The 19,881-nt window shown below is 42.2% G+C and overlaps 1 protein-coding gene across 2 annotated transcripts in view; it reads right to left on the bottom strand.

The window, feature by feature from the left end:
- Window positions 1-1,293: 1,293 nt before the first annotated feature.
- Fancm (FA complementation group M) overlaps window positions 1,294-19,881 on the bottom strand; it is a 42,470-nt gene continuing 23,882 nt past the window's right edge. The window contains exons 14-27 of one of the 2 annotated variants that reach the window (XM_077666089.1): window positions 19,703-19,837; window positions 16,741-17,758; window positions 15,681-15,781; window positions 14,611-14,746; window positions 14,447-14,493; window positions 14,235-14,364; window positions 13,542-13,750; window positions 11,580-12,017; window positions 9,322-9,375; window positions 7,743-7,981; window positions 6,140-6,219; window positions 5,217-5,311; window positions 5,050-5,144; window positions 1,294-2,148 (exon numbers count right to left, since the gene is read on the bottom strand). In XM_077666089.1, the coding sequence (XP_077522215.1) occupies window positions 2,058-2,148; window positions 5,050-5,144; window positions 5,217-5,311; window positions 6,140-6,219; window positions 7,743-7,981; window positions 9,322-9,375; window positions 11,580-12,017; window positions 13,542-13,750; window positions 14,235-14,364; window positions 14,447-14,493; window positions 14,611-14,746; window positions 15,681-15,781; window positions 16,741-17,758; window positions 19,703-19,837 (2,868 nt within the window). In that variant the 3' untranslated portion in view covers window positions 1,294-2,057. Of the gene's footprint in view, window positions 2,149-5,049; window positions 5,145-5,216; window positions 5,312-6,139; window positions 6,220-7,742; window positions 7,982-9,321; window positions 9,376-11,579; window positions 12,018-13,541; window positions 13,751-14,234; window positions 14,365-14,446; window positions 14,494-14,610; window positions 14,750-15,680; window positions 15,782-16,740; window positions 17,759-19,702; window positions 19,838-19,881 lie in introns of both variants that reach the window. The other variant, XM_077666088.1, reaches the window with a different exon arrangement.

Genomic DNA, 19,881 nt, shown 5'->3' with positions numbered 1-19,881 from the left:
TATATCGTAAGTAGACGTGCATTTTACGCAACCGCATTTATTACGTCCTCCGAGAAACGTGTACTACGGCGCCCCAAGCAGGAAAGCCTCGAACTAAATGCCGTCTGCTGCCAGAACTTCACTTTGCAATGACTCGATTTCAGCGTTTTCAGTTCATAACCGCCGCATGCAACGATCCCTTACTCTCTACTGTCGACTGCCATCTCATGTACCCATGGAAGACTCGTGCGTGTAAAACCCGGCAGTGTGAGGTAACGATGACACTCATGCGGTGCAGGATTCCCCGTTGAAATCTGTACTTATGTAGATGCGGGTTCAGTCCCACAAACCTCTGTGCGGCTTGTGGCGAAGTAGAGACATTGGAGCATTTCTTACTCTCTTGCCGGAGGTTTGCACATCAGAGGAGAACACATCTAGAAATTCCCATTACAAAATTGGGTCTCACCTTGTCGGTTCCTCTCCTCCTCTTTCGAAGCGAGCGCCAGGGGTTTCGCACTGCATCAAGTTTATGAATACCTCCACAATTATATAACAGCTACCGGCAGATTCCCTTGCTAAATGTTTCTATAAAATTTCCGCATTCAAAAAAGCATTCGGGTATTTCCATATCTTTCATTATTTAGTTCTCAAATATTCTCTCCCGATATTTTGTTTCTTCTTTTTTCTTTTAAATTAATCTGAAATTTCACCCAATGTACTATCTTTAGCTTGACTCCAGTTTTTCCTATTTTATGGGGTATCCCCACTGAACCCTGGCCAATCCCCCGTCGTGGGTATGTGCCGTGGAGGAAAGAAGGAAAGATGGTTTCCTTCCTCCGTGGTATGTGCCATGTGACCAAGGCAACAACAACTTCACTTTACTGTTTGCGCGTCTCTCTGCTGACATGCGCATGCATGCTCATGGTTTTATGTGCAAAAATAACTTAAATTTGAAGAAGCAGCAGGCAGTTTTCCAAATGAAATGATTCCAAACTGCCTTCAGTTTTTTTTTTTTTCCATACAGCAATAAATCCGAATACTTCCTTGGCGAACCTTTCCATTCAGCATCAGTGCGACCGCTTGTGGACATTGTGCCAAGGAAGTGGGAAAAAAAAAGCAATACAACAGCTAATCTGTTCTATAACATGACAGTCTAAAGACAAGAACAAGCCCAATGGTTAAGTAGAGATGTGCATTTTAAAAAAGCCATGCCATAAGAAAAGGGTCTCTCTCTCTCTCACACACACACGCACACACAATGTGTACGTTTACCCTGCTTACAAACAGTGACAAAGAAAATATAGACATGCACCGGTGGTAAAATATTAGAGTTTAATTCAAACAGCTCAATGGCCCACATGTGTTTATTAAAGATATCAAATGAGTCCACAAATGAATTGTAAAAATGAAACAACGTGCTACAAGTTACCTTGTTTTATTTTACTCAAACTTTAGAGCAACAATTGAAGTTTGGGTTTTAACATATTGGTACCACTGTTATGTCCACATACAGAACTTGAACCCAGTAATGTTAAGAGCAGGCTCACAATGCACAGTCAGTACAGAAGTATATCACAAGTGCATAGCCTAATGTACACAAGAAGGGTTCATACAATTTTCATTCTCTCATTTGACAGTTGTGGCTGAAGTATTATCACTACTCACACGCATTCATTTGAGCATGAAATTATATATAACATGTGCTGCATTTTTGAACACCATTTTTGCAAAGCTGCTAGTTTTATTCCAAGATGAAAACTACACTAACAGCTTTTAAATTGCAAACTTCCAACAACATGATTTGCATATCAAAAGTGAAAAGAATTTTAACACCATTCACAATGTCACAAACAGAGCTAGACAAACAAGCTGGTTGTACATGCTTATGTAATCATGGCAACATACCACATGTGAAGCAAATCTCCAAAAGAGAACTTTGCATCACAAAGCTAAAAATACTCAACATCTGGCACCAAGGCAATCTTTTTTTGCAACACACTCATTTGAAAGCAAATATATTATAGATCTAAAGAGCATCACAGCCCGCAGTAGTCAATTTAAGTGCCCTTAGTTGTCTTTTACACAACAGCAGACATGCGACAAAAGTCTAGGATGTCCATGGCCCGGGATTCTGAGATCTTGGTCAGCTCTTGAAGTTCTTCCACTGAACTAAACGAAGGGAAAGGCAACAGAAAAAATGGTGAGAAATATCAGCTCATGACACATGCAAAAAAACAAACATCACATTTTAAAGCTCACGACAGCTGTTCTGGCGAGAGAAAGCCACAAAATGAAATCGCGAGCAATAATTCTTTCCACAAGAATACATTTCGACAAGAAGGGACAGTGAATTTTGGCCACATTTCAAAGCAGAGGCTCTGGTGGTATACATCCATAAAAGTAATTACAGCCGCCAAATCAAATGTGGCAGCCTTGAGATCATCCCTAATAATGAACACTGCTGCATATCCCAGTTCGAATGAAAAATTTGTTGTGCTCTCAAGAAATGACACACAGAGAGCCCTGTGCATAAATATGGTTCTAAGATGACCTCCTCTATACACCTTCTGTCCCTTTTAGCAGCGTAATGAAGCAATGACAAGCAAGCTCACTGATCTCCACTAGGTGGCTGGATGCCACATTCCCACTTTCAGAGCATGAGTTACAAAATTAACATTTTTCATCCTTTTGTTTGCAGTTTTTTATGTTATCCTCATGTAATATCTGCTGTTATATCAGAGGAATAAGCAAGCTAAGCACTAGAAATGCGAGCATCATTTGGAGAACCCTGCAATCTGCGAGAAACCGAGGAAGACAGGCAATGAAGGTAAAGGGATACATACATAATGCACTATTTTTGTGTCTGGTTCTTGTCTTCCGAGAGTAAAAGAGCATTGCTGAAAAGACAATGAGGCTAAAGCAATCTTAAAACTGAATTCTTGCTTAGCAAAGAAAAGGCGAACGATGGCGGAAATCCAGACACTTGTCTCCCAAATAGCCGCTCGTCATGAACCTGCAGTTTCAGTTTCGAGTCGCAGGCAGCCAAAGACTCGTCTCGCTGATGGTGGGTGAACGTGTTTATTGCTTTACATCATTTACCTACCAGAGCTGCTTTTAACTTAACTATACAGCATGGCCATGCTTGTACAGATGCATCAACAAGAATAAAAAATAATTTTCGGGCAAGTCACTAGCATATTTCGAGATGCAAAGCTCAAAGAAACGACTGACGAGAACAACAAATGCTGCAGTGCTTGCGAGAGAAACAGTCAACGAGAAAGAGGAATGGAAGACTAGAGCCATTAGAAGTCAACTGCACGAAGCATCACGAATAAAATCCCATTCAGCCAAAACTTGGTACGATACGAAACAGTACTTGATACACTCTGTTTGGAAAAGCAGTACCATAACTTTTGGAGGCGTTCATGTAAACAAGAATACTGTCGGCACTCCATCAGTCCGTAGCTGCATCCTCGCTCCGGTTCAATCTAATCACAACTCGATAAAGTGGTCACTGCAAAACTGGCTGCCTGGAAAAGGTTTACACCTATCCTTTCTTAAATTTATCACCCACTGATGGCATAGCTTGGGCTCGGAGTGCAGGAATATGCATCATTATAATGCACAGCGTTGGCAACACTAGCGCCGCTACACGACACTGAGTTGACGACACTCTACTATAAGTGTTGTGCGTCCTGTGAACAGCGATGTCCTGTCACCTGCTAGTGTCGTCCCACTGAGATGCAAAGGACTCTTCTTTCTGAAATGTTTTTCCCAAAGACTTTGCTAGTCTCCTCATGTGGTTGACGGCGTAACAGGTAGGGAATGTCGTGGAGAAAGATGAGAACGACAAAAAGATGAAATTCCAAGGGGAAAACAGAAACTCAGACTGAAAAACCGTGCTGATATCCCATTTTGTGCATTCCCAAAGACTGACTTCCGGGAACAGGCCGCTTATTCCAGTGGCTTCACTTTCAGGCGCCTGATGTGCCATCCAGCTCCCTAGTGGAGATCAGTGAGCAAACTATATCTGCAATAGCTTTCTTTCATGCGTACACACTTAAGAGAGCAACCACCGCAATTATGAATACAAGGCAAAGCAATGTCTAAAGGAAATTATAAAACTGGTGGGAGCCCCCTTACCCATTAGCTTATCAGCAAGAACAAATTTAAGGCAAACTAAGGTTTAACATCATCATCATCAGCAGCAGCAGCAGCCTAACTGCGCCAACTGCAGGGCTAAAGCCTCTCTCCTATTCCTCCAATTAACCCTCTCCTGTGCCAGCTGTGACCACATTATCCCCGCAAACTTCCACTGAACCGATTCTCTGCCACCCTCTGCTACACTTGCCTTCTCTTGGAATAAATTATGCTACCCTGAGAGATGAGTGGTCATCTTGCCTTTGCAATTACATGCCCTGACCATGTCCATTTCTTTTTCCTGATTTATAATAGGATGTAATTAACTCACGCTTGTTCCCTAACCATTTCCGCTTTTCCTGGTTCTTAACATTACACCTATCATTTTCCTTTCCATAGCTCGCTGCACTGTCTTTAATATAAGTTTAACCCTTTTTGTTAGCCCTAGGTTAGTACAAGTAAGATACAGCTTCTATATAGTACTTTCCTCTTGAAGGATACCAGTAAACTGTTATTCATAATTCATAATTTCAGAGCACCTCGTAAATGAACTCCATTTTGTTCTTATTCTTTCGGATGTTATTCTTATTTTTGATGACAGGTTTAACAAAAGGTTCCAATTTAGCATCCAGCTAAAGGACATCCGCCTGTATATATTTTTCCGGTAATGCATTGTCCATTCATTCAAATGCTGCATTAATGTGCACGATGAAAACATTCGTACAGTAAACACATCACAAACGTTCGTTATGAAAATTCAAGAAAGTTTTAATTTACCAGAGTGCAAATTTTGCCTCACGTAATAAAAACAACCACCTAAATAAGCGAATTCACTTGACGAAAATGCACATTCATCATGCAGCTGAATACAGTGAACTGGTTCGGGCTTTGAAGCTTTTTGAAGATTAGAAAAATGCTGCTGCTCCCCACCTGTTAACAAGTGCCCGCACTGAAGGAAATGCGGAGGCCAGGCTGATGGCTGTCGCCAAGCTGACCTTTGGGAAGGCGAGGTAGAACTGTACAATCTGAAAAAATGGCAGCGCCGACCACATTTCAGGGCTCGCTTATACACAGGTAACTGTGCACCGCAGACTCACGTGATTCTTGTCCTGAATGCAGTCTGGCGATGCGAGTGCCATGCCTTTCTGACACTCCTTTTTAGCGAGAGCCAGCACAAGTTCAGCTGTGTTTCCTGAGAATAAAGATGATATATCATGACATTACAGCAACAAAAGTAGCATGTACAGTCGGCAGCAAAAGTTTGCGGGATGCGATTTCTTGGAAAAACATTTATTGTAGCTCCACCTAGGTATCCAGTAGCCTGATATTGTTACCAGAGGAAGGAAGGTGTAGGCGCCTAGTATCTTCATACACTTAAAGCAATTATCTTGCGCGACTATGCAGGGATAAATTTTTTTCTGCACACCCACGTCCCGTAAACTTTTGCTGGAGATAGCACTGCATGAATTGTCAATGTGTAAAAATTAGCAGCTCACACGACGAAAGAAACACTCATTATTTTAGTACACCGAACGAAAAAAAACAGTATGCAGTATGTTTAATAGTAAGACAAAGTAGTAACACCTAATTCACATTTTCAACGATGTTTAAGCGATACTTAAGTGTCTCGGGTAATTGGCTACATCTCACTGCCATCCAAAAATGTGTACCGAGCTGGCACCAATCAATTTAAAGTACTATATAACAATCATAACGGAACATTAACAGGCATTCCAGTCTTGATAAACAGTATGAACCTCCACAACCCTCAGAGCAACCGTTCTTTGGGGCTGTGGGGAGAGTATGGAAGAGCTTAATCCGCAACTTTTTCCTGTCCTATGAGCACAGCCAAGTGTCAAATGTGGCACTGCCTTTCGACCCCCGTTTTGAAAAGGTCTACAGAAAGGAGGGGGGGTTAGGGTAGAGTTCTAAGCAAGAGAAAAGGGACAGTAACTGTCTCTCTCGTTTGAAATCGACACTTCAACAGTGTCCAAAGAGGTAGTAACACACATTTACACACCTTGAGATTGCGAGAAGAAGACCTTGGCATGGGTGCTGGTCAGGAACATCAATGTTGAGTCAAAGTACTTTGTCCTCTTGCTGAGCTCACAGTATCAGGAAAGAGAATGGAAATGTCAAAGGTTAACTAAGCGCACTTAAACAAATATCTCTAGTGTAAGCAGGCTCCCTTGTTCTTTTGGTAAAGCTTGATAGTCCTTAAATTTATGCTGTGTTCATAAAAGCACTCTGAACTCAAACCAACACAGATTATCTATGGTGTCTCCTATAGTTGATGAATTACACAAAAACTAATTATGCTGACCTTGAAATTGAAATATTTGAATTTTTTTTCTGACCGGAAAGCTTAACATGAAGATTTCTGTAGCTCTGAATACTTATTTTTGGCACAATAATGCACAAAACATATACTACAGATATTATCTTATTTTCCGACTGAATATGTTTCACATTTTTGTGAGTCTTTGAGTTAGTCTCCCAAATGTTGCCAATTAAATTTTTCTTTCTTTCGTAGCAACATATATTCACTTTTTTTAGCATCACTGAAAAAAAAATTCTTTTAGGACAATATGTCACTAAGTCGTGCTGCAATAAAGAAAAAAAGATGTAAACTCATGGGTGAAAAAAAATTTTATGCACATCATCCTGAAATTGCCTGTTTTCCCGCTGTAAGGAAAGAGTTACATAGATGTAAGACTTAAAACGGTGACACGAGTCCCACAAGCAAGCTGTGCTTTTTTCTGTGAGGAGGGTCAAGTCACTACACAATGACAGTTTTCGAATGATCCAAAATACACGAGGCAAATGCTGATGGTAGCAGCGTTACCGAACAAAATGGACTGCAAACTGGTATTTTTGCATGATATAGGCATCAAAAGTCCAGGTGACATGTGTACAAATTTTTATAAGGTTATGGACACAAAAATTGCTAAACAAGCATGGCAAGAAGAAATGCTTAGTCACCCTAACAGCAATCATGATTTTGTCAGTCTAGTTTAGTTTATAGGGGCTTAACATCCCAAAGCGACTAAGGCTATGAGAGACGCCGTAGTGAAGGGCTCCGGGAATCTCGACCACCTGGGGTTCTTTAACGTGCACTGACATCGCACAGTACACGGGCCTCTAGAAATTCGCCTCTGTCGAAATTCGACCGCTGCAGTCGGGATCGAACCCGCGTCTTTCGGGCCAGCAGCCGAGCGCCATAACCACTCAGCCACCGCGGCGGCTGCTTGTGTCAGTCAGTGAGAACAGTCAGTTAAGATATGCTCATGTGCAACTACATCAGCACTGCAGTCATGAATCTATACATATCTTACCTCCCTCACGTAGCTAAACAATGCATGAGCAGTGTGTTAAGACAAACTGCTGCGAGCTTCACTTATTTTTTATTTGTGCCCTTGCTAAGCTGCATACACTCTGAGGAAGCAACAGAAATGAGATTTCATTCAGAAATAAAACTCATTAAATAAATAAATAAATAGCAAGAAGCACTGCCAGCCATTAGTTCAGCCTGAAAGCACATTTTCTGTAGTCTGAATTATGACATGTGAGTCTTTTACTCTAAAGTGATCCCGGAGAACTAGGTATATGAAGAAGCAGCTCACAACTGTCGCTCGCCAGGCTTAACCCGTTGCGGCCTCTCGAGGATGACACATGGCCGGTCGTAGAGCTCGAACAACCGCCGCACTTCGTCCACAAAGCGCGAGTGGTTTTGGGGATTGCCAAAATCGGCCAGGGCTCGGCGCATGACGCAACATCGGCGACCCACCACGAGACTTCCGACAGACAGCGAGTGAACCTCCACACGGACTCCTTCGCAGGCACGCAGCGTTGACACAAGCGTCTGTCGATGAGGAACAAAGAAAAGCGGTGAGAACATACACCATGCATGGGATACGAAAGACTTGTGTACAGAACGGGATGTGTGAACATGATCAAATATTCAAAATTTTTTGCACATATTCGGGCAGAACAGTTATCTCATTATCTAGATGGTGAACTCAAGCTCATGCTTATTAATAAATTGCAAGGGGTACGACACTTGGTGATAAAGGAAAAAAAAACAGGTCCCAAAGTAAAATGATGTTAAGGGGCCCTCACAAAAAAGTAAGCATACTAAGTAAACTGCATGTATTTGTGAACAAAACAGACAGAATTAAATTGTAGCTGCAAACAAAGGAACAATTCTTACATATACTGCAAACAACTAAGAGCCACAGCAATTGTACAACATAAATAAAAAATTCACACATCATGAATGTCTACGGAGTGAAAAAAAGAAAAATTTGTGTGGTAGAAACAAATAGGAAATAAAAGACTGCAGTGGTAGCTTACATGATGAAAGATATCAACCCTAAAATAGAGGTTGTTTCAGTGGTCAATTGCAGAACATCCAATTGTCTGCTTTCCATAGCTATGTGCATGTTTGGAAGTAGAAAGCTGTTTCATGGCGAGAAAGGGATTATGTTATGGTTATTAAGGCTAGTTCTGATAAAATAGAGCTTGATGACACAGCCTGCTGGAATCGAAACAGGTGAAAAAAGAAATTTGATTATAAATTCCTTAGATGTTGCAGACGAACATCATGCGATGATCCACGTGTATAATATTGTGCTATGCATCATTACAAAGAAAACACGCAACCAAAAATTTGGTGTTTATACTCCTTTAAACTATGCAATCCCCACAAAACCATGCGTCGAGGCACAGAACGAGTACTCACGAGCAGATTAAAGCCGTGAAAGAAACAACTTTTGATTGCCTGATTGGCTTACAACATCACATCCGCTTGTGTCACCTTCCAAGTAAAGGACCTTATTCAATCTAATCGCTATTTATTTTGACCACTCAGCAAATAGCACAACACAGTGAAAAAGGAAAAAATTATGCTCCCGAGACAGAAGTTAGCAGAGGCATGGCATGTATAAAAAGCATAGTGTGACCATACAAGCTTTCTTAGATGCTAATGCTCATAGTTATAGAACCTATTCTTTGTGTTCGTGACCTGACATTTGTATGTTTTAAAAAGTACACAGCACTTAAAGTTTTGCGACGGCACACAAAGAACACAGCAACGTAACTTAAACCACTAACGGCACGACACAGGACAGCTTCTAATAATAATCGGCCGGTAAATTCTCACTTTATTTGAGCAAAAGCAAGCTGATAAAGTGTCATACTTACTGTTCCTGATGCTATTTCCCTCGTGTCCACTATAATTGTAGTAGTACTGTCAACCTGAACACAGAAATAAGTACAGCAATCATAACCATCTCAAGACACATTAATATTTGTGATGAAATTAACTTGGGCACTAGAAACAGTCCACATATTAGCATTAATAGGCTAGAGTATTGAAAGTTTAGCATTAGCAGGCTAGTGTTTGCAATGGTGTCGGCCCTGCTATGACATGCAAAATTGAAAGCATTTATATGAAGACTTGCATATTACATTTATCTTTTTTACAGGTAGTACCTGAACTCTCGCTTTCACAACAATTCACTGCAAATAGTACTTAGAAGAAGTGGCATGCAAAGATTGGCTTTATAGTTAAAAATTTGCAATTTTCGTACGAATTTGCATATCATGCTGAGCAACCCTGCTTACAGCAACACTTTAGATGAGATTTCTTTTCCAGAAAAGGCAGCTTCATCACAGCTGGATGCTTCCAGCAATACAAGTGCATTCGACATTCATTTAGCAACATCAAGAGAAACCCTAAACATGCTGACATTCTTCTTCCTTTTACTCAATTTCAAAACCTCAAAATCTAGAGTTAATCAATTTTGCACATTTTGTGTTAAAGTATACCAATAAAAAGAATGAATGCTGTTTCTTGGATGGCATGAATAAATATCACAGAAAACGGGTGCAGTCGAAGAGAATTGGAATTTTTTTACAGCAAATATATTTTCACTAGGGGTGTGCGAAGAGTACTTCTTGAAACCGAATTGAATATGAATAGCGTAGGTACAAAGTGAATCGAATATCCGTGTGATTATTTGCTACTTGTGTGAATATTTGTACAAAATGAATATTGATGCGAAACAGCGAAGATTTAGAGCCAGCGTTATAGATCACGGGATTAAAGGTGTAGGCACAACAACCTTCTCCACTAGGGACATGCAGCCCAAAATCAATATAAACTCCAACAGTCATGTCATGGGAATAAGAAAATTAACTTTTTCTACTGACGGCGACGGCAAACAAAATAACACCACATCCAGGTTGATGAGAGGATGGTTTGATTTATAATGTTTAATGTTGCGTAGAGACTCAGGCTACGAGGGATGCCGTAGTGGAGGGCTCCGCATAATTACCACCTGGGGTTCTTTAATGTGCACTGACATCACACAGTAGTGGGCCTCTAGCATTTCGCCTCCATCAAAATGTGACCATGGCAGGCAGGATTGAACCCACATCTTTCGGGCCAGCACCATAACCACTGAGCCACAGTGGCGACTTGATGAGAAGAATGAAAGTTATGGCCTCTGATTTCGGGCATACTAAGCCTGGCTGAACCCTGCCGCGTCACCCAGTCTCGGAAACCATATGCTTGAACATTATTAACGATGCCACATAAATGGACTGTGTCACAGCGCTGAACCTGAAGACCGGTTGCGGCAGCATGCTTTGCAGTGTCAGAGAGGACCTGTTTTTGAAACAGTTGTTGAGGAAAACTAAGGCATGCCGAATTAAAACTTCATGTCCATTATTAAAAAACTATTAAAACACTTGAGATCATATTCGATTTATTTCAAATAATTCTGAACATGCATTATTTGATTTGTTGAGCAAATCAAATACAAGAATATTCGATTCGCTGTTAAGAAATTTTCAGTATTTGCATACCCCCCAGTTTTCACCGAGAATTACTGATTACGTATTTGTTGAAGTTGGCACCTCCCGTATTCCCAGAATGACAGCTCCCTGTGGCAATTTTTGTCATCTAATGCATCTGCCCTCCAAACAGACCGTAGATTAAATACATGAGCTCAGTACTAATACAGACAAAAGTTCCAAGAAGGCAAAGAAAAGCCACTTGCATAAACAAATAATCTAACCAACCAAGTAATCAATCGTTGCTATCCTCAGCTAGCACACAAAAAGCTACGCAAATTAAGAATAATGGCATATCAAACAAGTATAAACTTCAGAAAGTCATTTACAGTTACAACAGTTGAGGCATGCCAACATTTCAGCCAAAAATTATTTCATAAGAGAAGTCTTTCAAGAACTTGAGACTTGTTTTGAAAACTACAGTAGTATTCAAGCATCTGCAAAGGTAGCTCATGGCCTCAATCATCTTTGCCAGATACATGTTACTCTCCTGATGCAACAAAATCAGCTGTTAGTTCAACACCTGCAGCGTCTGCATCTCTCACAGTTGTGTCTCTCGTGTTTTCTTGTACTATTGAACAATTAGAAAATCTAGTGCATACCCGAGCTTTCGCGGGCGACCGATGAACACAGGCCACAGCTGAGCTTGCCGTGGTCAGGAGACTTGCCATGTGCATCCTACGGAACTCTTCTTGCTTGATCTTTTGGAGACGCAGTCGCTCTTCCCTCGACGACAATTGGGAAGAAGCCATCGCCGAGGAGGGTGCCATCTCAGCTGGCCGATTTCCCGGCAAATCGGCTAATGCACATCCTGAGATCTCAGGCCCTGTGACATGCCCTGGGCTTTTTGTGTCCAGATGAATAGGCAGTTTACCCCGGTATCTTTTTCTGATGGCACTGTTATCAGCATCGACTTTCGGGCTTTTATTAACCATTTCTGTAAAGTGCGATTCGTCTTCGCTAGAAAATATATGTATTCTCTTTTTGCGGAGCTTTGTCTTCACTGGGCTGTGCATTAGAGAGTCCTCTTCAAGCTCCTCCTGAGAAAACAAAATTTGAAAAATTTCTTAAACAATGACAGACCTGCCCAACTCTCTGCAACGTACGTGCTCACCCATGATCGAGGGGGTCTCACTAAGTAGGAGCTGCATACTCTCACATTACATGCTACCCTCTCCACGAACATACGCCCACAGTAAAGTACGGGACAAAGACATTCAAACATACAGGATTACGCACTGGTCCAGTTCTGGAGTATTTATGACCTCCACTGGGCTAGTACAAGACTTCAAATTCTTAACAGTTTACACAAGACTTTGATGTGAGTCAGTGGCTGATTCTTACAGAAAATGTGGTCATGCCCTGCACAATTAGAAGCAATATTTAGTGTATTTTCCGGTGTATAAGTTGTGGTTTCTTTTCTGAATTTTCCATTGGTGTGTATTATGCACCAGTGCAACTTTTATACAGTGAAAGTGCCACTGCATGCCATGATTTGAGAAAATGTGTGTGTGCGCGCGTGTCAAAGAGGAAAAATCAAGCTATATTTAAAATGTGACCTTATGGGTAGGACCATATAATCTTAACTCATTTCAATAGAAAAAAAGGAGGGCGCCGACCAAAGGTTTGTGTCAAAACAAGACGTTTCGGCTTCCATACGGAAGCCTTGTTCACTAAAATTTATTCTAGAACAGTGACGCTTAAATATGCTTCAATAATCGTCCCAGGCCTCTTGCGTAGATTGGCAGGAGATTGTCGATGTTACGATTAAGTCTTTTTTTGGTAGTCTTAATCGCCAAGGACTCGAGATACTGGTGTGAAAGCCAGTTCTTTTCTTTGACCAGACGAGATTTCGTCAAACCTTACATTTCACCATATAATCTTGCTGCAACTGGACTGAATACAGTGGCAGCACATGCTTTGCACCAACCCTGCTGCATCCAGAAGAGCGACATTCTCGAATGCTTCAATTTTGGCAAGCTTGTATTTTCATTGAAGTCTTTAATGGAGGGATCCTCAGCCAATATTTATAAAGCTTACCAAATGAAAGGTGCTGCTTATGTGCGATTTTTTTTTCTCAGAAAAAACACCTTTTGCAGAGGGACGCAACTGATAGACCGGAAAATACGGTAATTGCACTGCTCGTCCTGCAGTGCTGGCCTTGTTGACCTAATTATCTATGATTTGAGGGCTTCTGTTAAACAGCAAAGAATCCTGACGTGCACAAGGCAAAGGTTAACAGCGGGAGAATATCAAGCTGAGAAAAACCCATTCCTTGTAATTTCTTAGAAGTACACTGACAGCCAACGGGCCCAAGCGATAATGCCGTAAATAATGGCAAAATTTAAGAGACTGTTTTTTTCTCTCCAAATGTAAGAGAAGAAAAAGAGACATTTCATGCCACAAATGAATTCTGACGCTACGACACTGATTACTCACAAGTATAAAAAAAATAGCTTTTCCACTACTTCCCCCACATACGTCCTCTCTCATCTGATTAGCCTATGCGGATCTGTTATGAAATTATAAAGAAAAAAAAAAGAACAAGAAACAAGAAAGCGTACCTTTTCAGATACTGAAGAACTCAGCCGGTGCAATACCGAGGAGTCGTCATTACCAACACAGAAGCTATCTTGGATGTAGTCTTCGTCGTCCTCATGCACAGGTTGTGAGAACACCTCTGAGTAACGAACCCGACTAGTGTGACCAATTTTAAATTTAGCAGCACCCACTGGGCTGCGAACTGCTCGGAGGTACAGGGTCTCGTTCGGGACTGCAACAGAAAAGAGTAAAAGCCATGCACACCGAGTCATGAACAGTGAACGTTGGTGCAGACCTGTTGCGTGTATCTGTGTCGCTACGCTGTCACTCACGTGTTGTTCTGGCTCACAAAGACGAAATTCCGGATGTTTAGAGATGTGCTTAATCTATGGAGAAAATATGCCAGTTCATTAATCCTTCTTTGACCAATACAAAGAGACTGGAAAATAGCTTCCTGGACAAACTGAATGAATTGAGCATGAACTTATCTCATTATTGCATGAACATGCAGGGTGAACATCTCAAGCCAAAGGAAGGTATTTGACATCAAGAACTCAGAGATTTTAAAGACCTGACAATGTTCTCACTATATTTTCCTTTAATTTTTTCTGGCATTTCCAGAGCAATTTCTTTCATTTCACATAATGTGGTTGGTGATGAATGTTAGCAGCATGGCTCTCATATTTATGTCAACAAAACGTAAAAAAATTGCGCACCTTGTGTCTGGTCGTCAATAAAGCTTTCGTCCAGCTGATCAAGGCTGCTGTTCTCAGACTCGTCCGTCGAATTTATCACATCGGCCGAAACATCGGCTTCCTGCTCGACGAAATTGTTTTTGTTTTTCTTCTGAAAAATAGAAAACAGTAGAAATATATAAGAGCAATCGTACAGGCAAGCTATAGAGGCAGCCACAATGAATTTACTCAACCGTGGTTTTCTTTGGCCTCTTTCTCGCAGGAGTGCTGGTTTCTCGCTCTGAAAAGACAGGTGATTACAATAATACACCTAACTGAGCTGTTTAGGAAAAGCTTAAACTGTTGCAGAAATCTTTTCTCCAAAGCACCCTTCAACAAAGCAAAAGGATGTGCTCACCCTTCCTGTCAGGTCTTCTTTGCACTGCTTCTTTGCGCTGCGTCAGCGCTGCTTCTTTCTGCGTAGGGTGCTGCTTCTTGCAAGTAAGAACTTGGAAGTCATCATCACTGTCAATGACAACCCTTCTTGAGGCTTTCTTCTGAAAGTAAGACAATTTTTTTTTATGTATGCAAGATAGAAGAAAGCACGCACGCTGAGCTTATAAAATGGATTGATGTTATTGGTGCATTGTACAATGCAATATCTATAGTTAGAAAAGCAGCAGTGTGGCATGATCCGCACAGTCTCTGTTAATCAGAAAAGCAGGAATTATAATTTGCGAATGGACAGTGAAACATTCTCCTGGACACTGCACCAGAATCTTTCACAGGAAGATCTGCTCACACAACACTAACTGGTCTTTGCAATCAAGAAGAAGTCGTCAAACAACTGAAACAAGCAAACAAAAAGACAACTATCTTAAAGACACGAGTCTCGAGTAGGAAGCAAAGTGTAGAAATTAATTATGATACAAAATGATACAAAAATTGCAGTTGAGAGGCCTTGAAACTAATGGGTACTTGCTTTATGAGATCATTATCCCAAAAAATACAGGATCTTATGTTCTCATTAAATGGTGCTAACAAATCAACGTGCATGACTGTTTTGCTAAGGGGATCAGCACAATTGTGTTTTAACCCTTTAAATAACATGACGAAAAATGACATGGAAGGACTAAGAAGCTTTCAGATTTTGCTGCCATGTTCTTGTACCAACTGTACCACATTTTATGATAGAGAGGGAGGAAGCGCTGTTAATGGTCACTACGTATGTTCATATTATGGCGCCCAATGAACCGCACATTTCATATCAATGCGAAGTATTTTGCACTAAAAAATTGCCAGATGTATAAACCATGCAAGCAGCACATAAACAACGCTATTAAGTGGAAGCTAGTGCAGCTGCTTTAATACAGATCATTGGCACCGTCGATAAGTGGACAGGTTGGTACAGACGCTAACAGCACAGTGCCAGTGTTCTCAGCGGCAATGCAATATCCAAAAAGCATATGTGATCACAAGCCAACACACCCGCACAGCAGGCGGCGATGGCTCAGACTCTGTCGATGATGCGGATGATATTCGCCTTTGACGAGGCCTTTTTCTTCTCACCCGAACTGGGCTGTCGCTATCTGAAATGAAATGCCATGTTGCAAAAATAAAATCAGGCAAACCCCTCTTTCACACACACTGTCTCAAATAAGAATTGACAACATATTCAGGCACTTATGCTCATAAGGTACCCATTTAAGTACCTATGCTCATAAAATAGAAAGTACTGGATTTGAATGTGCAGCACAAAACTGAAAAACAACTTGAGCAAGCTAGGTGCTTGCGAAAGCACCAGGAAGTTGAGACAAATGCTGTATAAGCAGAGAGGCCCCAAAATTTGGATGCCCTGTTCCTTTCTCTCTTTAACCCCCTTTTTTTTTGCACGCTCTTTCACAAGAGCTCACTGACCCATTTGCCAAAACATCATAAATAATTAATTCTACGATTATTTTTAGTGATCAGTTCTAGTTTTCAGTTCTCGCAGAATGGAATCCAACGTAACGTCACTGAGCTGATAATCATGTGACCGCAAGGACCTCCGATGTTTTGCACGAAACATCACAACCTTTTGGCTGTGAACATGTCATATACGCTAGCCCATGCAATGTCGCACTGTTTGGCAAGCCCCTGTGGTTGGCAGTCAACTGGATCGGCCGGCCCAGTTTGCCTTGCGCAGGCCGGCACGGGAAACGAGACGGAAGGGTCCGCTCGATCTCCTGCAGACCGCACCATCAGAATGGTGCACTGCATCTTAAAACCAGCCAGCTGCACAAGCTTTACAGTCAAGTCTGTTGTGGAGTTAGCTGGCAATGATCATTGGTGGGAAGCATACATGAAATGCGTGGTAGAAAACGTGCTAATGAAACCACATGAACTCATTGGCATTGGTTCAAAACTTCTAGTCAGTACTCGTTCATACAGTTCAATGTCAGATTCAAATCACAAAAATTCTGGCATACTTAAAATACACTGTAGTGCAGCTCAAGTTTTCTTAACAGAACATAACAGAAACGTCCTTTCATAGGCAACTTGGACTCACCAGAGCTGACAATTTCTGTCACCTTGCTTGTGCTGCACATCATGGGCTTGACTAGAGCAACAGGAACATTCCGAGACTGCGTCATGCCACTCATACTGAATGCAGTCAGCGGCAAGGAAGCTTTGCCCCTCTGTTTCTGAGTCAAGGTCCTGACTGTGGTCGGAGGTTCATCCGAACTGTTCCCGGACTCAAAATCGCTCCAACTGACTGTGATCTCAAACGAGGGTCGTTTCGAAGCAGACGTTTCGTTAAGGTCAGAAGTCTGATGCACAGCAGAGAAACTTTTTGCAGCAGCGCTGTCATCATGAACACTAGTATGCGTCGAAGGGCAGTTGGTGCTATCTACTGCAATGCTTCGACTTTTAACTTCCGTCAAGCGTGGAGAAGTCTTAGCCATGGCTTCTTTTGTATTCAGGCTATTTTTAGTCGCATCTTTCGGTTCTTTCATTGATAGGCTCCTTACACAGCCGGACAGCTTGTTCCTGAGCCCGAAGGAGCTATTTTTGTTCACAGGTGAAGAACGAGCATCATCGCAGATGACACCAGGATCGCGCAAAGTGGCATTGTTCACTGTGGTGCTGCGTACCATTTGTGCAGGTTCACTGCGGTGAAAAACCGAGTCTTCACCATCTTTTGCTGCTTCTACTACTGAGTTCTCCTCAATGAAGTTGCACAGCTCCGTGATTCCCATGTCTTCACAGCCTTGTTCATCGCCTGACACATCATTGTGATCAGAAACATGGCCATCGGAGATGTTCTCAAATAGCTCGACATCACTGTCACCAAGCACGTCCCAGTCGCTGTCCTCGCATACAGGAATGGCTTTTCTGATCGGAGACGGCGTGTTGACTTTGCTGGTAATGCTTGAAATGGCATCCGAAGACCTCGCTGCGCTGGCCATTATCGTCTTCCGAGTGCTCCGACAAGGCGTGGAGTGGGCGGGTGGTGCCAGCTTCTGTGACAAAATCGCGATTGGGCTTGGAGCTCTTGCTGAAGCGCTCGATTCTGCGGCATTCAGCTGCGTAAAATATAAAAGAAAATGTTGCAGTTTTCTCCATGTGTCTTGTGTTGCAGCCATGGAATACAAGGAACAAGCAAAAGGCTGGTGCCCATCACAATTTTTAATTACCATACTATATACAAGAACTTGATAACCAGGCCACCCTGTCAAGGAGGACCTACAAGTAGCTGCTTATTCATGTTGCATATTGTATATTATCAAATCAAACCAAATCGTTTTATTTTAACCAGATGTTTACTGGTTGGAGCACCTGGGCTAAAAGCTGCTCGAGGCAGCTTGACGAGGCTTGTGCTCCAAATTTTCGAACAAAAATAGATTTTGAGCCTAACCAGTGAGTGCCAGCAGCATTTTGCATGCAATGAAACAATGTCGGAAGATTGAGAAAGAGAAAAAATCTCGAAGGTGATGCATCTTTAGGTTTGGTTTGGTTTATGGGGGCTTAACGTCCCGAAGCGACTCGAGCTATGACGGATGCTGGAGTGAAGGGCTCCGGACATTTAAACCACCTGGGGTTCTTTAACGGGCACTGACATCGCACAGTACACGGGCACCTAGCATTTCGCCTCCATCGAAATTCGGCCGCCGTGGTTGAGATCGAACCCACGTCTTTTGGGTCAGCAGCCGAGCACCATAACCACTGAGCCACCGCTGCCGTGATGATGCATCTTTAGTAATTTATGTATTTGCTTACTAATACCTCAATCAAAAGCCCCCAATGAAATAGTAATGAAAGAGGGATGGGCTACTCAGCTATTCAGTTGACAATGGATGGTACATGATGACAGACTGGAGTGAAACAGGCCATCATTGTTATTATGTTTATATTTTATTAACGTTTAGACTTTTGAGCTGTTTCTGCTTCAGTCACATGAACTGGACAGCACAAGTGAACAAGTATAGTACGCTTGCCACCTACCTGGCACATGGTTCATTTTGAAGAAAGCACGAAAGCATATGGACAATACGGACAGGACAGAAGCCAAGGTGAGCCAAAGTAACTTTTCTTCCTATCTTATTTTCATACGCTAGACCTACTTGTACAATAATAATAATAATAATAATGGCAAAATACCTCAACTGATCATGTCTTTATCCACTTAGCCTAACAGTGACTTCTGGCCAAACACAATCACCTAAATATGACCTTTGCCGCCTGCCACAGCCCGTATACCCAGCCAACTTTCTTTGGGTTCATGTTCCCCATTTCACCACCCTTCCCCCTTCACACCATCTTCCCCCTCACTGGTGATTCCTTCTTGGAGCGAAGGCCCTATTCAACCCCAGCCAGTGATGGACCACTGCCCCGACAAGGACAAGTCCTCTTGTCAAAACGTTGGCTAGCGGAATGAGGTTTACCGACAACCCTTATTGTGTTTTCCAGAAACTCGTACGCCAAAGATTAACGCAACTTTTTAAGGCAAAAGCCTTTAATGGCTCCTACTCGCGTCCGTCCGTTACATCCTAGGTCACGTGACCGTGCCCATCCGCTACATCGGCACCTAGGTCACATGACCTTGTCACGAGATCACAACCAGACCTGTAAACTTGGGACCTTGGCACGTGCCGGAAGCCTTAACTCGGGAACTAAAACTGTTAGGAGAAAATCGCTGAAGAACGGTTGCTTCAGCCAACCTGTAGTGCATCGCATGTGGCACTGCACAGAATTCCAACCCGCCTGCTACCTCACACGCGTATGCCAAGCTATCTTAATCACTACGACACAGCTCTGGTGCTGGTAGAGGGTTTAGTTAAGATTTATATACAGTAATGATATTGAATGATAACGAATTCTAGCGCGGAAAATTCAAATCAGTGCAATGAGTCGCAAACGGCTTTCGCCTTCCCGCACTTAAGAGATATCCAAGTGCCTCCAATGAGTTTTTGTGAAATGCTTGCTCCAGAAGGCAAGACGCGTGAGAAAGCAAAACAAGGAGTAAGTACCTGCACTGCCCCAGTTACCATTGCAGCCTCGTCACACACGGCATCAAACAACTCATCAGAAAACCTGTCACACTCGGCAGGTTTCTGAGTTGAGATCACAACTGGGTTTGAGACTGATCCCTTCTTGTCAGTGACCTGAGGAAAAAGAAAGCAGTTAATTCAAGCAAGAGAGATGCAGC

Source organism: Amblyomma americanum, chromosome 5 (genome assembly GCF_052857255.1).
Source record: "Amblyomma americanum isolate KBUSLIRL-KWMA chromosome 5, ASM5285725v1, whole genome shotgun sequence".
NCBI lineage: Eukaryota > Metazoa > Arthropoda > Arachnida > Ixodida > Ixodidae > Amblyomma > Amblyomma americanum.
Note: the sequence above shows the minus strand (reverse complement) of the source record. Positions and strands in the feature narration are given on the sequence as shown.